This window comes from Delphinus delphis, chromosome 16 (genome assembly GCF_949987515.2).
Source record: "Delphinus delphis chromosome 16, mDelDel1.2, whole genome shotgun sequence".
Classification (NCBI taxonomy): Eukaryota; Metazoa; Chordata; class Mammalia; order Artiodactyla; family Delphinidae; genus Delphinus; species Delphinus delphis.
Genome location: NC_082698.1, coordinates 28,090,786 through 28,110,215, shown reverse-complemented (window position 1 = coordinate 28,110,215; position 19,430 = coordinate 28,090,786). Strand labels below are relative to the sequence as shown.

The following is a 19,430-nucleotide window of genomic DNA, read 5'->3' as shown; positions in this document are numbered from 1 at the left end:
CATCCAGAAACCTTCATTGGTTACTTACTGTGTTGCAGGCTCTCTGCTAGACTCTAGAGATAGTGACTAACCAGCCAGAACCAGTCTCTGGGCACAGCGTAGACTGGCATAGAGCCTGCTGGACCTAAACCATACCCTCAGAATCAGAAAATCTTACTGAACACCACTGCATGCATGTACTGCTGCATCAGAGGGTTTACCCCTGGAACAGATGGAGACCATTCTGAGTTGTTCTGAATATGTTTATATTTAAATATGTCTCAGATAATAAAATAGAAAGAATGCTTCATCTGGTGTGAGAGTGGGAACAAAGCCTTTCAAAAGTGTTGCCCCGGGGACTGTGGATTTCAGGCAGGGACTCTCTGGGACTGTTTCACCATCATCTCTTTTTTCCTAGCTGCCCGGGGCTGTACTTTCTTTGGTAAGACTCTGCCTCTATGCCCTGAGTTGGGGCCTCTCCTCTTAGGGGCTGCTGGAGGGGTGCTTCTCTTGAGTTGGAAATTAACCTGGAAAAAAGAAAAAGAAGCTAGGAGAGCACAGGAATCAGTTTTCCATTTCCTAGGATTGAAATTGTCGGAAGACCAGTTTGGACCTTGTTTTACCATGGTTCCGGGTTCTGAGGACAAGGGACCAAGGAGAATATCACAGCAACCACCCAGAGCAGCATTGGTGGTGTCACACAGGCTTGGCTAACATTCCCCTCAAAGTGGTACATAATCACTGGTGATACATAGGGTATATCGACATGAACTTAATGTACATTTATTTATTTGTAATAGAAAAAATTACATCTACACCTCAAACCGGGATTTTACCGATACTGTTGTTCAGCACAAGAACTAAGATTGATGGTGCCACAATAATCCCCTTTACGCTGACTCTGTGAATCATAGGCGCTGTGCTCAGGAACGCCAAAGAGTGCCTCAGACCTTCAGAGCTAAACTTTCTGTCATGATTGTTTGGAAACAGAGACAGTAGAGATGATACAGATTGTTAGTATGGACTCTTAAATTCCCAGTGTCCATGCGCATTAATGTACTGTTTCCAGCAGTACATTGAAACTTCCCTTCTGGCCATACACACAGAGGTAAAGATGCTTCTGACTGACAAGTGTGGGATGTGCTGGTTGTGCAGAAGCCATAGAGCTGTCCCAGGAAGGAAAAGGTGAGGGTGTGGCACAGTGTTCTAACCACACTCCCCAGAGGCATCCTTGGCTTTCAGGCCCTGGGAACAGTGTGAGCTGCTGAAGCCAGAGGGGAGTTGGAAAACATGTGACAGACAGACCTCTTCACGGGGTTATTTCTTGCCCCTTTCACAACAAACCACAGCCAGCTTTTCTGCTAGCTCTCCCAAAGCGGGAGAAATCAGAGCCAATTACACTGTATTAGTACTATTTCCTATATAGTAATATAAGGATCGAGGAAACGAAAGAGAGAAAGAGAAAGAGAGAGAGAGAGAGAGAGAGAGAGAGAGAGCGACAACAAAATGAGGGGAGGACAGAGGAAATTAAAGGAGTGGGACATCTGGAAGGCAGTGGGGAAAGCCAAGGGGAAAACACTGGACTCTTGGAGATACTTTAAAGAGTTTTAATTGCAGCATGAAAACCCTCTAGTAAATGATCTTTTTTCTTTTCCCTCAACCAAATGGATCTCTGCTTTAGAATGGGAAAAGACTCAGCTGGGATCAATAAATGTATTCTTAGTTGTGACTGTATCTGAGAATTGTATCCAAAAGACAGATTTTCCCCCCTCTGAGTTATATTTGATACAATGATGTGTTATGTTAATTAATTTAAAGGTTATATGACAAAGGAGATGAGATCTTTTGAAGCAGAATTTGTTACTTAAGAGGATTTGTCCCTGTTTGAATTTGCAATTGAATAGACTTGCATGTAGTGCAAGACTTCTGTAAGCAGCTGCATAACAGTCGTTTGATTTTAGGGTAGATGAGGAGCAGGGGGATAACAAGAAAAAAGGGAAAGAGGATGCACTGGTAGGGAAATTGGGACCAGGTAACAGGCTGCCAGGGAAGAGTTACTCTGTTCCCTGCATCTGCAAGTAGAAGTCGTTTATATCCTGCAGGAGATGGGAGTGGAGGGGAAAGGGGGAACTGTCTAGAAATTTCAGAGGAATTTTCAAAGGATTTAAGGAGCTCTTGACCTTCATCCTTGTGTTAAAATAAGGGATTATGAACAGAGGTTGTGAGCTTAGCTCGAGGCCCTGTAACAGGCTGGCTAAGAAGGCAGTCCTGAAAGCCCCACAGAGGCTGGAATCACGGCTCCCACTTACTCACTGTGTGGTATTGGACAAGTTACTTATGTTCTCTAAGCTTCACTTTCCTCAGCCACAAATGGGGATATGTAGATCTACCTTACAGGATTGTTATGAAGGTTAAATGAGATAATTCTGGAAAGCTCTCAGATAATGTCTGACACATAGTGGCTGTTCAATGAATAGTACCTATAACTATTTGAAAAGGCAAGAAACTTGACTGCACTGAGTTAACAGGGAAAGGAGAGGGAGGGTCTGCTAAGCTCTTGGGATGTATAGAGAAGGAACAGGACAGACTGAGGAGGGAAGACCTGACATGAGAAAAAGGTCCATAGATGCTCATTAACCAGGATGGCATCATTACCTTTTCCTCGTTTGAGAAACCAGAGGATTAGTGTCCATGATCTTTGAGCCTCTTTGCCTCTGAGATCACGATCTAATACGACCAAAGCTAAAAAGGTCCAGGCTGTAGATCAAAACAGTTCTTTGCTTCTCATCCTATCTATAAAAGAAAACCTTTTGGAGAGCTGAATATTGGAGTGCAGCTGGCTCTTTGCTGAGGTGAGTGGAAAGCAAGGCTGCCTGGGCACATGGGCATCAGAAGGGGGCAGAGTGCCATCTGGTGGCAGTCCTTGCTGATGGCGCAGAAGAACGTAAGCCTGTGTATCTGGGCAAGGTCTCTGGGATTCACGAACTAACATTTGTTGAGCACTTTCTACGTGTAAGTCACTGTACTAAAGGCTTTACATGCACTTTCTCATTTCAACCTCTTGTGAAGGAGGCACTATTATTACCAATTTACAGAGGAAGAAACTGAGAATGAGAGCGATCAGGTAGCTTGTCCAAGATCTGTGGACAAATGAGCTGGATTTAGAATCAGGTAGTGTTTTAATCATTATGCTATGTTAAACAGAAGGAAAAGGAAAAACCAAAAGGAAGTGGGTAAGGATGTAATAGGAGAATGACAGAAGAAAAATTAGCATATGAGAGCAACGAATATTTTTTTAAACAGTGAAAGAGGGAAGCTTGGCAAAGATTAGAACTATACAATCGATTATTTGTAACTCTGTATAAGTGATCTTTACAGTGCTCTGTAAAGGTCAGCCTAACTCACCAGTTTGGGTTCCCCAGGACCCACGGTCACACTCACTGTCTCTGGGTCAAACCTGGGTGCTGTGGCAGTGACAGTGTAGGTACCTGGAAGCAGCAGCCGGAAGTAATCTCCATGGTCACCTAAAAGTCACAAGGATATAACTCAGCCTGCTGATGAGAAATCTGCCCCAGGTGAGGCCTTGATATGAAAAAATGATCTGAGGGTTTTAGCTGACCACAAGCTTGATTTTTCTTAATAGCATGATGAAACTGGCAAAGATCTAAAACAATCATAGGTTGTCATGACGTTGTAAGAGCATGGGCCTCAGCTCCTGGGAAGCAGAAGTTTCACTGTGCTCTGCACTGAGAGTACTGTGTGTAATTTTAGACCCTGTATTTTAACACAAACTCATGTCCAGTAAAGGGTTACTAGGAGAAAGGCCAAAAGATTTATGAATGTTTTGCCTGGTAAAGAGACTAACATGAAATCTCTGTTTCAGTGTTTGAAAAGTCATTGTGAAGAAATGACATCTACTTAAAGAAATAATGAGGACGGAGGCAAAAACTTTTTTGACAAAATATGAGCTACCAGAAAAGAAATGGATTGCTTTATGTCGTGCAGTGCACAACCCGCACCAATGGACATGGTCTGGACAGCCAGCTGTCAGCGGTGTTGTATGTGTGTAACCTTGTATTGAGTGGGGGTGCTCCACTAAAGATCTGAGTTTGAGAACCCTATTTCTAATATTTCTTCCACCACCATCAAAAGGGGAAAATAAAATTGAAAAGAAAGCCTGTTTCTCATGGCAGGGATGTAGCATTTTAGCTAATGACTTTATATCTCTTTAGAATAAATTATGACTGTGCCTTTAAAATTTCTTTTAATTGTACAGCAAGGACTAATTGAAATAAATGCAATCAAGAATGAGACAGATAATAAATAATGAGGAAGTCTCTTCTCTGCCCCCTATTAAATGTAATTTACTTTAAAATTCTTTAGCAAAAGCAGTGTGTTTTAATGCATATGTTGGATACTTTGTTATACCCTGGGGGCTGTCATTTTCTTCAATTAGGGGCTCACACCCAGGAGTGGTTAGCTAGCATTGTACCGGAAAGGCCCAATTCCAGATGCAGCTGTTATAAGGGCTTCAGCTATCTTTATCTCTTAGCAACACTGGATGCTTTGCTAAGTAGCATAATGAATGTTAGAAATGAGTTTTTCTGTTACTGAAATGAGTAATTTGTCAATTTCGCATAAGGGGTGTTGGAAATGGACTCTTATTGGAGAAATTGGTGATATTCAATGTATGTTGATTGGCTAGAATGAGACATTCCCCACCCTTGCATGAATAGGGTATAAGAATCTACGGGCGGTCAGAGGGCAGACAGCAGAAGCAAGAAGAACTACAACCCTGCAGCCTGTGGAACAAAGACCACATTAACAGAAAGACAGACAAGATGAAAAGGCAGAGGGCTATGTACCAGATGAAGGAACAAGGTTAAACCCCAGAAAAACAACTAAATGAAGTGGAGATAGGTAACCTTCCAGAAAAAGAATTCAGAATAACGATAGTGAAGATGATCCAGGACCTCGGAAAAAGAATGGAGGCAAAGGTCGAGAAGATGCAAGAAATGTTTAACAAAGACCTAGAAGAATTAAAGAACAAACAAACAGAGATGAACAATACAATAACTGAAATGAAAACTACACTAGAAGGAATCAATAGCAGAATAACTGAGGCAGAAGAATGGATAAGTGACCTGGAAGACAGAATGGTGGAATTCACTGCTGTGGAACAGAATAAAGAAAAAAGAATGAAAAGAAATGAAGACACCCTAAGAGACCTCTGGGACAACATTAAACGCAACAACATTCACATTATAGGGGTCCCAGAAGGAAAAGAGAGAGAGAAAGGACCCGAGAAAATATTTGAAGAGATTATAGTCGAAAACTTCTGCAACATGGGAGAGAAAATAGCCACCCAAGTCCAGGAATCCCAGAGAGTCCCAGGCAGGATAAACCCAAGGAGAAACACGCCGAGACACATAGTAATCAAACTGGCAAAAATTAAAGACAAAGAAAAATTACTGAAAGCAACAAGGGAAAAATGACAAATAACATACAAGGGAATTCCCATAAGGTTAACAGCTGATTTCTCACAGAAAATCTACATGCCAGAAGGGAGTGGCATGAGATACTTAAAGTGATGAAAGGGAAGAACCTACACCAAGATTACTCTACCCGGCAAGGATCTCATTCAGATTCGATGCAGAAATCAAAAGCTTTACAGACAAGCAAAAGCTAAGAGAATTCAGCACCACCAAACCAGCTCTACAACAAATGCTAAAGGACCTTCTCTAAGTGGGAAACACAAGAGAAGAAAAGGACCTACAAAAAAAAAAAAACTCAAAACAATTAAGAAAATGGTAATAGGAACATATATATCGATAATTACCCTAAACATGAATGGATTAAATGCTCCAACCAAAAGACACAGGCTTGCTGAATGGATACAAAAACAAGACCCATATATATTCTGTCTACAAGAGACCCACTTCAGACCTAGGGACACATACAGACTGAAAGTGAGGGGATGGAAAAAGATATTCCATGCAAATGGAAATCAAAAGAAAGCTGGAGTAGCAATACTCATATCAGATAAAATAGACTTTAAAATAAAGAATGTTACAAGAGACAAGGAAGGACACTACATAATGATCAAGGGATCAATCCAAGAAGAAGATATAACAATTATAAATATATATGCACCCAACATAGGAGCACCTCAATACACAAGGCAAATGCTAACACTCTAAAAGAGGAAATCGACAGCAACACAATAATAGTGGGAGACTTTAACACCTCACTTACACCAATGGACAGGTCATCCAAACAGAAAATTAATAAGGAAACAGAAGCTTTAAATGACACAATAGGTCAGATACATTTAATTGATATTCATAGGACATTCCAACCAAAAACAGCAGATTACACTTTCTTTCAAGTGCGCACGGAATATTCTCCAGGATAGATCACATCTTGGGTCACAAATCAAGCCTCAGTAAATTTAAGAAAATTGAAATCATACCAAGCATCTTTTCTGAGCACAACACTATGAGATTAGAAATGAATTACAGGGAAAAATCATAAAACACACAAACACATGGAGGCTAAACAATACGTTACTAAATAACCAAGAGATCACTAAAGAAATCAAAGAGGAAATCAAAAAATACCTAGAGACAAATGACAATGAAAACACAATGATCCAAAACCTATGGGATGCAGCAAAAGCAGTTCTAAGAGGGAAGTTTATAGCTATAGAAGCCTACCTCAAAAACAAGAAAAATCTCAACTAAACAATCTAACCTTACACCTAAAGGAACTAGAGAAAGAAGAACAAACAAAACCCAAAGTTAGCAGAAGGAAAGAAATCATAAAGATCAGAGCAGAAATAAATGAAATAGAAACTAAGAAAACAATAGCATAGATCAATAAAACTAAAAGCTGCTTCTTTGAGAAGATAAACAAAATTGATAAACCATTAGCCAGACTCATCAAGAAAAAGAGGGAGAGGACTCAAATCAATAAAATTAGAAATGAAAGGAAGTTACAACAGACACCACAGAAACACAAAGCATCCTAAGAGACTACTACAAGCAACTCTATGCCAATCAATTGGACAACCTGGAAGAAATGGACAAATTCTTAGAAAGGTATAACCTTCCAAGACTGAACCAGGGAGAAATAGAAAATATGAACAGACCAATCACAAGTAATGAGATTGAAACTGTGATTAAAAATCTTCCAACAAACAAAAGTCCAGGACCAGATGGCTTCACAGGTGAATTCTATCAAACATTTAGAGAAGAGCTAACACCCATCCTTCTCAAATTCTTCCAAAAAATTGCAGAGGAAGGAACACTGCCAAACTCATTCTATGAGACCCCCATCACCCTGATACCAAAACCAGACAAAGATACTCCAAAAAAAGAAAATTACAGACCAATGTCACTGATGAATATAGATGCAAAAATCCTCAACAAAATACTAGCAAACAGAATCCAACAACACATTAAAAGGATCATACACCGTGAGCAAGTGGGATTTACCCCAGGGATGCAAGAATTCTTCAATATATGCAAATCAATCAATGTGATACACCATATTAACAAACTGAAGAATAAAAAACCTATGATCATCTCAATAGATGCAGAAAAAGCTTTTGAGAAAATTCAACACCCATTTATGATAAAAAGTCTCCAGAAAGTGGGGATAGAGGGAACCTACCTCAACATAATAAAGGCCATATATGACAAACCCACAGCAAACATCATTCTCAATGGTGAAAAACTGAAAGCATTTCCTCTAAGATCAGGAACAAGACAAGGATGTCCACTCTCACCACTATTTTTCAACATAGTTTTGGAAGTCCTAGTCACGGCAATCAGAGAAGAAAAAGAAATTAAAGGAAAAAAAATTGGAAAAGAAGAAGTAAAACTGTCACTGCAGATGAAAAAAAAAAAAAAAGAGAATCCTAAAGATGACACCATAAAACTACTAGAGCTAATCAATGAATTTGGTAAAGTTGCAGGATACAAAATTAATGCACAGAAATCTCTTGCATTCCTATACACTAACAACAAAAGATCAGAAAGAGAAATTAAGGCAACACTCCCATTTACCATTGTAACACAAAGAATACAATACCTAGGAATAAACCTACCTAAGGAGGTAAAAGACCTGTACTCAGAAAACTATAAGACACTGATGAAAGAAATCAAAGATGATACCAACACATGGAGAGATATACCATGTTCTTGGATTGGAAGAATCAATATTGTGAAAATGACTATACTACCCAAACCAATCTACAGATTCAATGCAATCCCTATTAAATTACCAATGGCATTTTTTACAGAACTAGAACAAAAAATCCTAAAATTTGTATGGAGACACAAAAGACCCCAAATAGCCAAAGCAGTCTTGAGGGAAAAAAGCGGAGCTGCAGGAATCAGACTCCCTGACTTCAGACTATACTATAAAGCTACAGTAATCAAGACAATATAGTACTGGCACAAAAACAGAAATACAGATCAATGGAACAAGATAGAAAGCCCAGAGATAAACCCATGCACCTATAGTCAACTAATCTATGACAAAGGAGGCAAGGATATACAATGGAGAAAAGACAGTCTCTTCAATAAGTGGTGCTGGGAAAACTGGACAGCTACATGTAAAAGAATGAAATTAGAACACTCCCTAATGCCATACACAAAAATAAACTCAAAATGGATTAGAGACCTGAATGTAAGACCAGACACTATAAAACTCTTAGAGGAAAACATAGGAAGAACACTCTTTGACATAAATCACAGCAAGATCTTTTTTTGATCCACCTCCTAGAGTAATGGAAATAAAAACAAAAATAAACAAAGGGGAGCTAATGAAACTTCAAAGCTTTTGCACAGCAAAGGAAACCATAAACAAGACGAAAAGACAGCCCTCAGAATGGGAGAAAATATTTGCAAATGAATCGTCAGACAAAGGATTAATCTCCAAAATATATAAACAGCTCATGCAGCTCAATAGAAAAAAAACAAACAGCCCAATCCAAAAATGGGCAGAAGACCTAAATAGACATTTCTCCAAAGAAGACATACAGATGGCCAAGAAGCACATGAAAAGCTGCTCAACATCACTAATTATTAGAGAAATGCAAATCAGCACTACAATGAGATATCACCTCACACCAGTTAGAATGGGCATCATCAGAATATCTACAAACAACAAATGCTGGAGAGGGTGTGGAGAAAAGGGAACCCTCTTGCACTGTTGGTGGGAATGTAAACTGATACAGCCACTATGGAGAACAGTATGGACGTTCCTTAAAAAAGTTAAAATAGAATTACCATATGATCCAGCAATCCCACTCCTGGGCATATACCCAGAGAAAACCATAATTCAAAAAGATACATGGACCCCGATGTTCATTGCAGCACCATTTACAATAGCCAGGTCATGGAAGCAACCTAAATGCCCATCGACAGATGAATGGATAAAGAAGATGTGGTACATATATACAATAGAATATTACTCAGCCATAAAAAGGAACGAAAATGGGTCATTTGTTGAGACATGGATGGATCTAGAGACTGTCACACAGAGTGAAGTAAGTCAGAAAGAGAAAAACAAATATCATACATTAACGCATATATGTGGAACCTAGAAAAATGGTACAGATGAACCAGTTTACAGGGCAGAAATTGAGACACAGATGTAGAGAACAAATGTATGGACACAAGGGGGAAAGCAGGGGTGGGGGTGGGTTAAATTGGGTGATTGGGATTGACATGTATACACTGATGTGTATAAAATGGATGACTAATAAGAACCTGCCGTATAAAAAAATAAATAATATAAAATTAAAAAAAAAAAAGAATCTATGGGACTTCCCTGGTGGCGCAGTGGTTAAGAATCTGCCTGCCAATGCAGGGGACATGGGTTTGAGCCCTAGTCCAGGAAGATTCCACATGCCACGGAGCAACTAACCTCGCGAGCCACAACTACTGAGCCCACATGCCAGAACTACTGCAGCCCGCGTGGAGCCCGTGCTCTGCAACAAAGAGAAGCCAGCACAGTGAGAAGCTCACGCACCACAACGAAGAGTAGCCACTGCTTGCCGCAACTAGAGAAAGCCCGCGCACAGCAAGGAAGACCCTACGCAGCCAAAAAATAATAATAATAAATTAATTAATTAATTTAAAATAAAGAATCTAGCAGGCCCTGAAGCTCTTACAGATTCCAAAGGTTGGTTCCCTATACAGTCCTGGCTCCAGTCACTGGGCTGGAGGATTCTGGTGTCTGATGCTTGACTGTGGGGCTACAGAATTCTGCCTTTAGAATGTTGTTGCCTTTGCCTTGAATGAACTGTTCATGTAAGACGTGTTGGGATCACCTTAAAGAATATAAGTTATCATCTTAAAGCTGAGATTCATCTAGTTTAAACAGACTGTCGGAGCTGTAAGATGCCTGCTTGGTAAAGCCTGCACAGTGAAATGTGGCTGAGCATGCTGGTATCAAAGCTGGGGAAGGGAGGCAAATCTCACCTGCTCCTAACCACTGGGAGCTACTGCTCTACATTAAAAACCAAACAAACAACCCCAAACCTGATCAAATTGGGCTGGGGCAGTTGGCAACACCATTGTGCCGTGAGATATTCTGTACCATTCTAGAAGGTTCCAAGTTGGCTCCGAGATCTGCCCCCACCATCAATCTTGCCCTGCAGCGAGCCTATGGAATGCCTTTTACTAACTCTTCCCTGAACGGAGGTGTAGAGAAATGCCTGGCTCAGGGGCAAGACTAAACATCAGTTTTACAGTCTTTTTTTTTCTAGCCCATTCCATACCAGTATGTGAGCTATTAATAACCTCAAACCCAGGAAACACCCCTAACAAAGCTGTATGAGGCAGTGACTCCTGAATGCTGAGAGAGATGTTACATTTACATCTTCCTGGCCCTTGCCTCTTAATTCCTGTCCTCAATCCTGTTATCCTTCCTTCCTCCAATCCACCACCCCCCCGTGTCCTTGATGTCCCTGCTGGTCTCACTGGCTTACAAATTGGCCTCCTGATTAGGCTGAAGACGGTGAGGGAGTGACAGCTTCCTTCTCACCCCACTAAGCAGTGGCCACCTACCTGAAGTGACATCATGGTTAATCCCACTGACAGAAATGACAGCGTCCGCAAGATTATTATAATTCTCATCGCGCACCATTCCCTTGATGCCTTGGTGTACCTGTAGGAAAGTTTATAGTGTATAGTTATGCTCATAAAACCTTTGTGCTGTCTTTGAGAGTCCACAAAGCCCTTTCCCATGTGTTTCTGCACTTGATCTTCACAAAGATTATGGTGATAGACCCTTGACTGGTCTCTCTGGTCTCATCCCGATCCCCAATAATCTCAATAGAGCAGTCAGAGTGATCCTGTTAAAATCTAAGTCAAATCATGTCACTAATCTACTTTCTATCTCTATGAATTTGACTACTCTTGATATCTCATATAAGTAAAATTATACCGTATTTGTTTTTTGGGGGACTGGCTTATTTCACCTAGCATAATGTCCTCAAGGTTCATCCATGTTGTAACATATGACAGAATTTCCTTCTTTTTTAAGGCTGTATGCCCATTGCGTATCTATACCACATTTTGTTTATCCCTTCATCCATCAATGGACACTTGGCTTGCTGTCACCTTTTGGCTACTGTGAACAATGCTGCTATGAACATGCATATACAAATATCTCTCTGAGATTATGCTTTCAGTTCTTCTGAATATATACCCAGAAGTGGTTTTGCAGGATCATATGGCAGCTCTATTTTTAATTTTTTCAGGAACCACCACACTGCTTTTCATAGTGGCTACACCATTTTACATTCCCACCAACACTGCACCAGGGTTCCAATTTCTCCACATCCTTGCCAACACTTGCTATTTTCTGTCATTGTTTGTAAATTTGTTTTTCTTATAGCAGCCATCCTAATGAGTGTGAGGTGGTATTTCACTGTGGCTTTGATTTACATTTCCCTCAGGATTTTGAGCATCTTTTCATCTACTTGTTGTTGGCCTTGCATTTGCAATTGTGACTTCATCAGGGAGCCCCTTTTCCCCGAGATATTTTTGTGGTTTACTCCCTTACCTCCTTTTTTTTTTGCAGTACGCCGGCCTCTCACTGTTGTGGCCTCTCCCGTTGCGGAGCACAGGCTCTGGACGCACAGGCTCAGTGGCCATGGCTCACGGGCCCAGCCGCTCCGCGGCATGTGGGATCTTCCCGGACCAGGGCACGAACCCGCGTCCCCTGCATCGGCAGGCGGACTCTCAACCACTGCGCCACCAGGAAAGCCCCCCTTACCTCCTTTAAATCTGTTTAAATGTCACTTTCTCTGTAAGGCCTTCTTCATAGCATTTTGCATTTAACATGTCATAAAATTTATTTTATTTTTTCTTTATTGTCTGTCTCTCCTCACTAGAATATAAGCTGCATATATACAGAGATATTTGTTGTTTGTTTACTCTTCTTTTTAAAATTAATTAATTTATTTGTTTTTATTTTTGGCTGTGCTGGGTCTTCCTTGCTGTGCGCGGTCTCTCTCTAGTTGCGGTGAGTGGGGGCTACTCTTCGTGGGCTTCTCATTGCGGTGGCTTCTCTTGTTGCACAGCACGGGCTCTAGGCGCACGGGCTTCAGTAGTTGTAGCACTGGGGCTCAGTAGTTGTGGTTCATGGGCTCTGGAGCGCAGGCTCAGTAGTTGTGGCGCACGGGCTTAGTTGTTCCGCAGCATGTGGGATCTTCCCAGGACAGGGCTCGAACCCATGTCGCCTGCATTGGTAGGCGGATTCTTAACCACTGCACCACCAGGGAAGCCCTGTTTGTTTACTCTTAATCCCGAGCATATAGTACAGTCTCTGACAGATAGTTGTGCTCAACAATGTTGAATGAATTAATTTCACTGGTAGAGAAGCTGAGATCTATTGTAATGAGTCAGAGCAAAAGTCAGACCTGAGTCACACAAAATACCTTGCCTACCATCAGAAAACACTTCCCTTTCTGTAACCAGGAAAGTTAAGGAATGGGATTTACCTGTTCCAAGAATTGAATTAGGGCTTCCCGATTACTCAGCCACTCGCGCTGTAATTCCTCTTGCCGCGGAAACTTGTCACAACTCAGTTCCAGCGTGATCTCAAAACAGTTGGTATGGAGGTAATTAAAGTCTTGCATTCCTAAGGGAAAGAGGGCGGTGGCAGATTTGTACAACCAGGTTCCCACCCAACACCCCATGCCAAATACAGATTGCTGGGGCTTAACCCCAGGGCTCTGATTCAGTATGTATTCAGTGAACATTTACATTTCTAACAAGTTTCCAGGTAACGCTGATGATGCTGGTCTAGAGACCATACTATCATTTTGATACAAACTTCATGATCTTGGAATTGCACCCCTTTAATTTAGGGTAATGATTCTCAGTGGAGGCAGTGGGTCATGCTTTCCCAGAGGATGGGAAGGGAAAGGGAGGAACAAGTATAATTCAAAAAAGTGTATTTTATATTTTAAATTTGGGAGGGGGTACTTATTGCTTTCCTAATGCAAACTAAAGAAAGTAAAGTTCAATCTTCTTGCCTTGGCTTAAATTAACAGTAAACTATTGGTAGATATTGGCAGATGTAGTAAAGTGACAAGGAAGATGATTCTTAAATCTGTTACCTAGTCTTATAAACTTCCAGTAATACATAATCCTACTTGATGTTCCACATGAATATTAAAGGTAAGGTGTTTTAAAAAAATTATCGTATTTGTTTAGTGATTTTTAAACTTTCCATAACAAAAGGTAATAAATGTACATCTGTCTTTGAAAAAAAGAAATCTTCTTGCCTTGGGTTCAAGTGAGTTTTCAGCCATGATCAGTCTACCGCCTTCCCAGTACATGATGACTCCCTCACCTTCCTCCTGCCCACTCCCCATAGGACCAGCCATCAGCTCAGCCCTCTCCAGTGAGTTTTCTACTACCTGGGCTCTGACAGGTCAGATGTGAGAAGATGGGGAAAGACAGCTGCTGCAACATGATTCCTAAGAGAACCTAGCTTCCTGCTTCAGCCTCCTCCCTAACCTTAGGGTCCCTATCTACTGAAGGTCTGTGAACAGAGGTTCTATCTTGACCCTCAGTGATGGGAAAAGCCCAGGGAATAGAGAGAGAAGCCTCTTGCTGGAGGTTTCTGCTATGTTATCAATGGCCACTGTCCACAGCAAACCCCTTCTGATGGGAGATGGGTAGGCAGGGTACAGAGAGCACATATCAGAGGAACTGTTTGTGTCCAGGCCAGCATCTCTCCTTCTTTGGTACATGAGGCATACCTCATGTTACTACGGAAAAACCTTAACATCTATAAACCAGGCATTTCCAAATCCTCTATGTGCTTTATTTAATACTTACATCAGAATTACAATGCAAGTAGTGTTATTCTTAAAGTATAGATGAGGAAACTGAAGCACAGAGAAGTTAAGTAATTAGCCTGAAGCCACATAACTGGTGAATGGGCAAGCCTGGTTTCAGCCCAGTGTACCCTTAGAACCCATGCTCTTAACCACTTGACTGCATTATTCCCTTCCTATGCCCTAATCCACTATGTAAACCACCAGTTTTAACGGACCACAAGGTGTCCAGACCTCCATTTTAAAGAATCACAAGATGATGTTAAATGCTAACTTAAGACTTCCCATTTTTCAGATCTCTACTTGGATGCAAAATAGCATTCCTGTCATTTCTCTGTGAAAAAGAATGATAATTTAAATGGAGAAACGAACCCCATTCTACTTCAGCTTACAGCACTCTGTGCTTAGCACTCTTCTTACCCTTGCTGAGAGAATACCAGGAAGCCCCATTGGTGATGCCATCTGAGAAGTAATCCCCACAGTTCCAACCTTGGTGCATCCATCCATGTGCATAGGAGTAGACCTTGGCCAGCTACAGGTAAAGCAGGTGGAAAACGACCTTGAGTATCCCCAACTCATGTGGCAATGCTCATACTCAGAAGCAGGGTGAGGCCAAGAACCCCACTAGGTATAACAACTGATTATTTGCTTTAGCGAAAGAAAATACCAGAAGGAATAGAGAGATGGGGTGTGTGTGCATGGAGTAGACTAGAGTTAGGAGACCTATCTTCTGATTTTCCCACTATCTTGGGCCTAAATTTCTTCAAGTGCAAAGTGAGGGGTAGCACTCGATAATGTATAAGCTCCCCTCTAGGTGTACCTCAGTGAGGTGTACCTCATTTTCCAGCCGAGTTTTATAAGAGAAATCAAGAAGCAAGAAAGATAGGGCTTTGTGACAAAAAGAATTATGTATTGGGGGTGAGAGATGTGTGTTGGAAAGAGAGGAATATATTCAAAATCTCTATAATTCTCTTTCATTACTATTTTATAATAGTGGACAAAATGAGATTACTAGAGAAGAAAATATAATAGTATACTTGCTTTGCAAAGCAACAACTGGTGTTATTCTCTGTGTAATTCATTAACTGTTGAATTAATAATGTTATCATTATAGGGGAATTCCCTGGCAGTCCAGTGGTTAGGACTCCACACTTTCAAGGCTGGGGCCCAGGTTCGGTCCCTGGTCGGGGAACTAAGATCCTGCAAGCCACGAGGTACAGCCCAAAAAAAGAAAAAAATTGAGATACTAAGTAATGTTATTGTTATATTAATTATATATTATTAATAATATTAACTATAAAATAACTCATCTGTTAATTTTATTCTATTGCTGTTTTGAACTATTATGTAAACCTTTTTCATGTGCATGGTCTATTTTTCATTAATATAGCCATATTACCATAAAACTGTAAATTAGAGCCCCCAAATTCACATTTAATGCTCTAGCTTACCACCAGCACTATTAGGCTTTTGGCATATTTCTTGCTTGTCATTAGCTTAAGTATTTTTTAAAATTTTGGTAACTGTACTGTAAAAAGCTTTCCTATTTATTTACTTTTTCATGAATTTATAGCTTATCACTCAAAACAAAATGTAATATACTAGATTGTAAGCTCTTAACGAGCAGGAGGTGTTTTCAATCATTTTCTGTTTGTTCATTCCTAACAGGGTCCTGTGTTACTGATTTGACCTCAGTCACACTCCTAAGCCCCAAGTTCCTCTGGCTGGACAGGCAGCCATTCTGCATACCTTCTGAAAAAGTGTGTCATCAGGCGTGGGGGTATTGGCAGTGCGGCGGAAACCTCGGACCCGGTGCTCAAGGGACTTGTCATATGGGTAATTGGCCACCACTGCCCCTCCATGGAGATTGGCTGAAAGGACAAAGTTGAAGGAGCGGATCCACTGGATCACTGCCTGGGTCTCGGGTTCCACCTGAGGAGAGATGAGAGCTTGGTGGTGAAGCTGCAACTGAAGCCAGATGGCTGTTTACATGAGTTTGTCGGGTTGTGGCCTGAGAGGATGGCATGTCTGAATAAAGCAAAGAGAATCCTACCAGATATGAGAAGTGCAGATGGGGAAATTTTGATCTTTTGTGTGATAGTTTAACAAATTAAGTGAATGGAACACTTGTTTAAAATGAAATCTCATATGGAAACCAAGTATTCAATAGCTAAAAAGAGGTCATCTAGGGCAGTGAAACTATTGTGCATGATGCAAAATGGTAGATACATGATACATTTGTGAAAACCCACAGAATATACAACATGAAGAGTGAACCCTAATGTAAACTATGGACTTTTGGGTGATGATGACAAGTCGATGTAGGTTTATCCTTGTAATAAATGTACCCCTCTGGTGGGAGATGTTGATAATGGGAAGCAGGGAATATATGGTAATATTCTGTACTTTCCACTCAATTTTGCTGTGAACCTAAAATTGCTCAAAAATGAAGTCTATCAAAAAAAAAAAAAAAGAGAGAGAGAGAGAGAGAGGGAGAAAAAGAGCAGTTTGAAGAGGGGTAACATAAATTGGAGAGCGCAGAGTCCCAGTTTGGCCTCTCTCTGGCAACAAAAAAGGGTCCTCCAATTTACCCACTGTTCCAGTAGCTTCTGGAGCTCCTCTGCAGAAATTTAGGGTTCTAGTAAATATATCTGAAAATTGTTGGTTTACAGCAATGGTTTTCAACCTCCTCCTTCCCCCAACACATCTGCTGTGTTGTTGACATGTAGAATGTTCTCCTGTAGTCATACCCAAATTTCATGAGTTAGACATACTGTAATATGGGCCAGTCTTGGCTAAGTAGTGAGATTCCACCCATTCTACTGCAGATTTCTATTGCAGATTATATTGCTAGCAAGTGACAGTATTCTAAAGAAAGCCTTGAATCTACTGGCCTTGTAAGTAAATAATTTACAGTCTTCACTGTTTTTCCTCCCCTCAAGATGGATGTGCTTAGAGGTTATGTGGTGTTAATGTGTTAACGGCTCGTCCTGGACCAAGGGTCAGCTGTGAAGGCCTCCATCTTTTCTATTCCAAGGGAGACTGAATGCATAATGTTGAGTCTCATCCAATCAGAATGGATATAATCCCCAAGGCACCGGTCCAGCTCTGTGACCAGGACTCAGATTCTTTAAAGCAGTCCTTTCTCCATGTCCTAACCCTCCATCCGTCAGAAGGAGGCCAGCCTCTCACTGTTCCTGGCCCCTCAAGAGCAAGAGGGACTTCTCATTGTCTTTTTTCCTTCTAAGATGCAGACAGAGGGCCAGTGGGAGTTTAACTGTTACTGGCTCAATTACCTTATTTTATGTAGACAAGTTTAATAAATCAGAACATCCTTCTGGCTGGATATGTCAACGAGTGCAAAGTTATTTTTGATGTATTATTTCCTTGAGCCAAGAGCATAGCTGCTATCCAAAATCTAAACATGTCGGCATGACTTTTGCTTCAATTCCAAGGGGAAAAAAACTGATAAGATTCCATCTAGAAACTCCCAATATAAAGCCTTCCACCTGCTTTAATTTTCTCTCCCCAGTCTCTAAGTTTAGATACTCACACAGAATGTTTAGAACTAGCCCATACAGTGTAAGGAACAGGGTGGTGGTGATGTTCCAAGGATGACAAGAGTCATTCCCAGGAACAGGATGACCGTCAGGCTGAAACCATTCGCATTACCAAGCGGCAAGAGGTCTGGGAGCATCAGATGGGATCCTTTGATTGAGAAAGCAAGGGAAATGAGAACATGGTAAGGTGGTCACGGGTCATACAGAAAGAGAAGAAGAAAAACTTCTCTTCTAAGGGTGAGACTCCCTGAACCTCTTTCTCTAACTAATTGTTGATAAGCGTACAGCTCATCACATGCAAGAGAGATTTCTCTTTAGAATGCTACAGTTCTCTGTCAACAGTATAGTGCAGTAGAAAGAATGTTGGATGAGGAGTCAGAAGACCTGGGTTTTAATCTTGAGTCCACCAATTACTAGCTGTGTGAGTTTAAATTATTTTTTCTATAAGTGTTATCTGTAAAATGGGGGTGGATAACACTGCTTGATGCATTTACCAGAGTGTTACAATGATCAACTGAAACGCTAGCTGAGAAAGAATTCTATAAAATTCTGAAGTGCTGTGCAGCGGTATGATACCACTTTCACCTCTTTTGCCACTCTCACCACTAACATCAAATATCATGTGCTCAGTGAAGGGCTCTATGCTCAGGGAGGGAAAAAATACAAAGAGGCATACGTTACAGTTAGCATTGCTCTGGACAGACTAGCACAGAATTGGGTTGATGCATTATTATTGCATATTTAGTTGATGTGAAGATTCAGGGAAGAAATTCCAGATGCTGATTTACCTGCTTCTGCTTGCAAAGTTTGTCTTATACCTGATTTTTCCAGTTGTCTGGAAGGGGTAAGTGGTGGTTGGGGCCTCCGTTCTTCTCATTGTAGTAGATGTAGGTATTGAGATCAGGGAAGTTGCGGTTCAGGTCCACTCCGTTTGCATTGTTCCTGCCAACCAGATACCCAGAAATGTCCCTGTCCTAGTGGGAAAAGGAAGAAATAAAAGATGAAGGTTTCAGACTGAATGCTCTATTTGAAGAACACTGTATAGTTTTCTTTTTACACATTAGCTCGATCTATCAAACGATGTAGCATTTTCTCCTTTAACTCATCCAAAGTCCCAGTGGCGTGGTTCAAGTTTCCCTATAAACCACATGCTGGAGGTAGAGATCCCAGGAGAAGCTCTAACAAAAGGAGGGTGTTTCAGGATAATGGGAACCCCTATTTTAAAAAAATTGTTTATGTCTATTTAATCAGAATGACAGAGGTATGTGCAGTGAGAAAGTATAATTTTTTCAGTTATATATGTATTTTTTTCAGATTATTTTCCATTATAGGTTATTACAAGATATTGACTACAGTTCCCCGTGCTATACAGTAAATCCTGTTGCTTATCTATTTTATGTATAGTAGTTTGTATCTGTTAATCCCATAATCCTAATTTATCCCTCCCCCATCCCTTTCTCCTTTGGTAACTATAAGTTTGTCTTCTATGTCTGAGTCTGTTTCTGTTTTATATAAAGATTCAT

At 40.8% G+C, this 19,430-nt stretch overlaps 1 protein-coding gene across 2 annotated transcripts in view; it reads right to left on the bottom strand.

The window, feature by feature from the left end:
- Positions 1-79: 79 nt before the first annotated feature.
- Positions 80-19,430, bottom strand: part of CPN1 (carboxypeptidase N subunit 1) — a 42,864-nt gene continuing 23,513 nt past the window's right edge. The window contains exons 6-12 of one of the 2 annotated variants that reach the window (XM_060034266.1): positions 18,726-18,881; positions 16,097-16,279; positions 14,768-14,879; positions 13,001-13,140; positions 11,061-11,160; positions 3,385-3,503; positions 80-506 (exon numbers count right to left, since the gene is read on the bottom strand). In XM_060034266.1, the coding sequence (XP_059890249.1) occupies positions 348-506; positions 3,385-3,503; positions 11,061-11,160; positions 13,001-13,140; positions 14,768-14,879; positions 16,097-16,279; positions 18,726-18,881 (969 nt within the window). In that variant the 3' untranslated portion in view covers positions 80-347. The remainder of the gene's footprint in view (positions 507-3,384; positions 3,504-11,060; positions 11,161-13,000; positions 13,141-14,767; positions 14,880-16,096; positions 16,280-18,725; positions 18,882-19,430) is intronic. The other variant, XM_060034267.1, reaches the window with a different exon arrangement.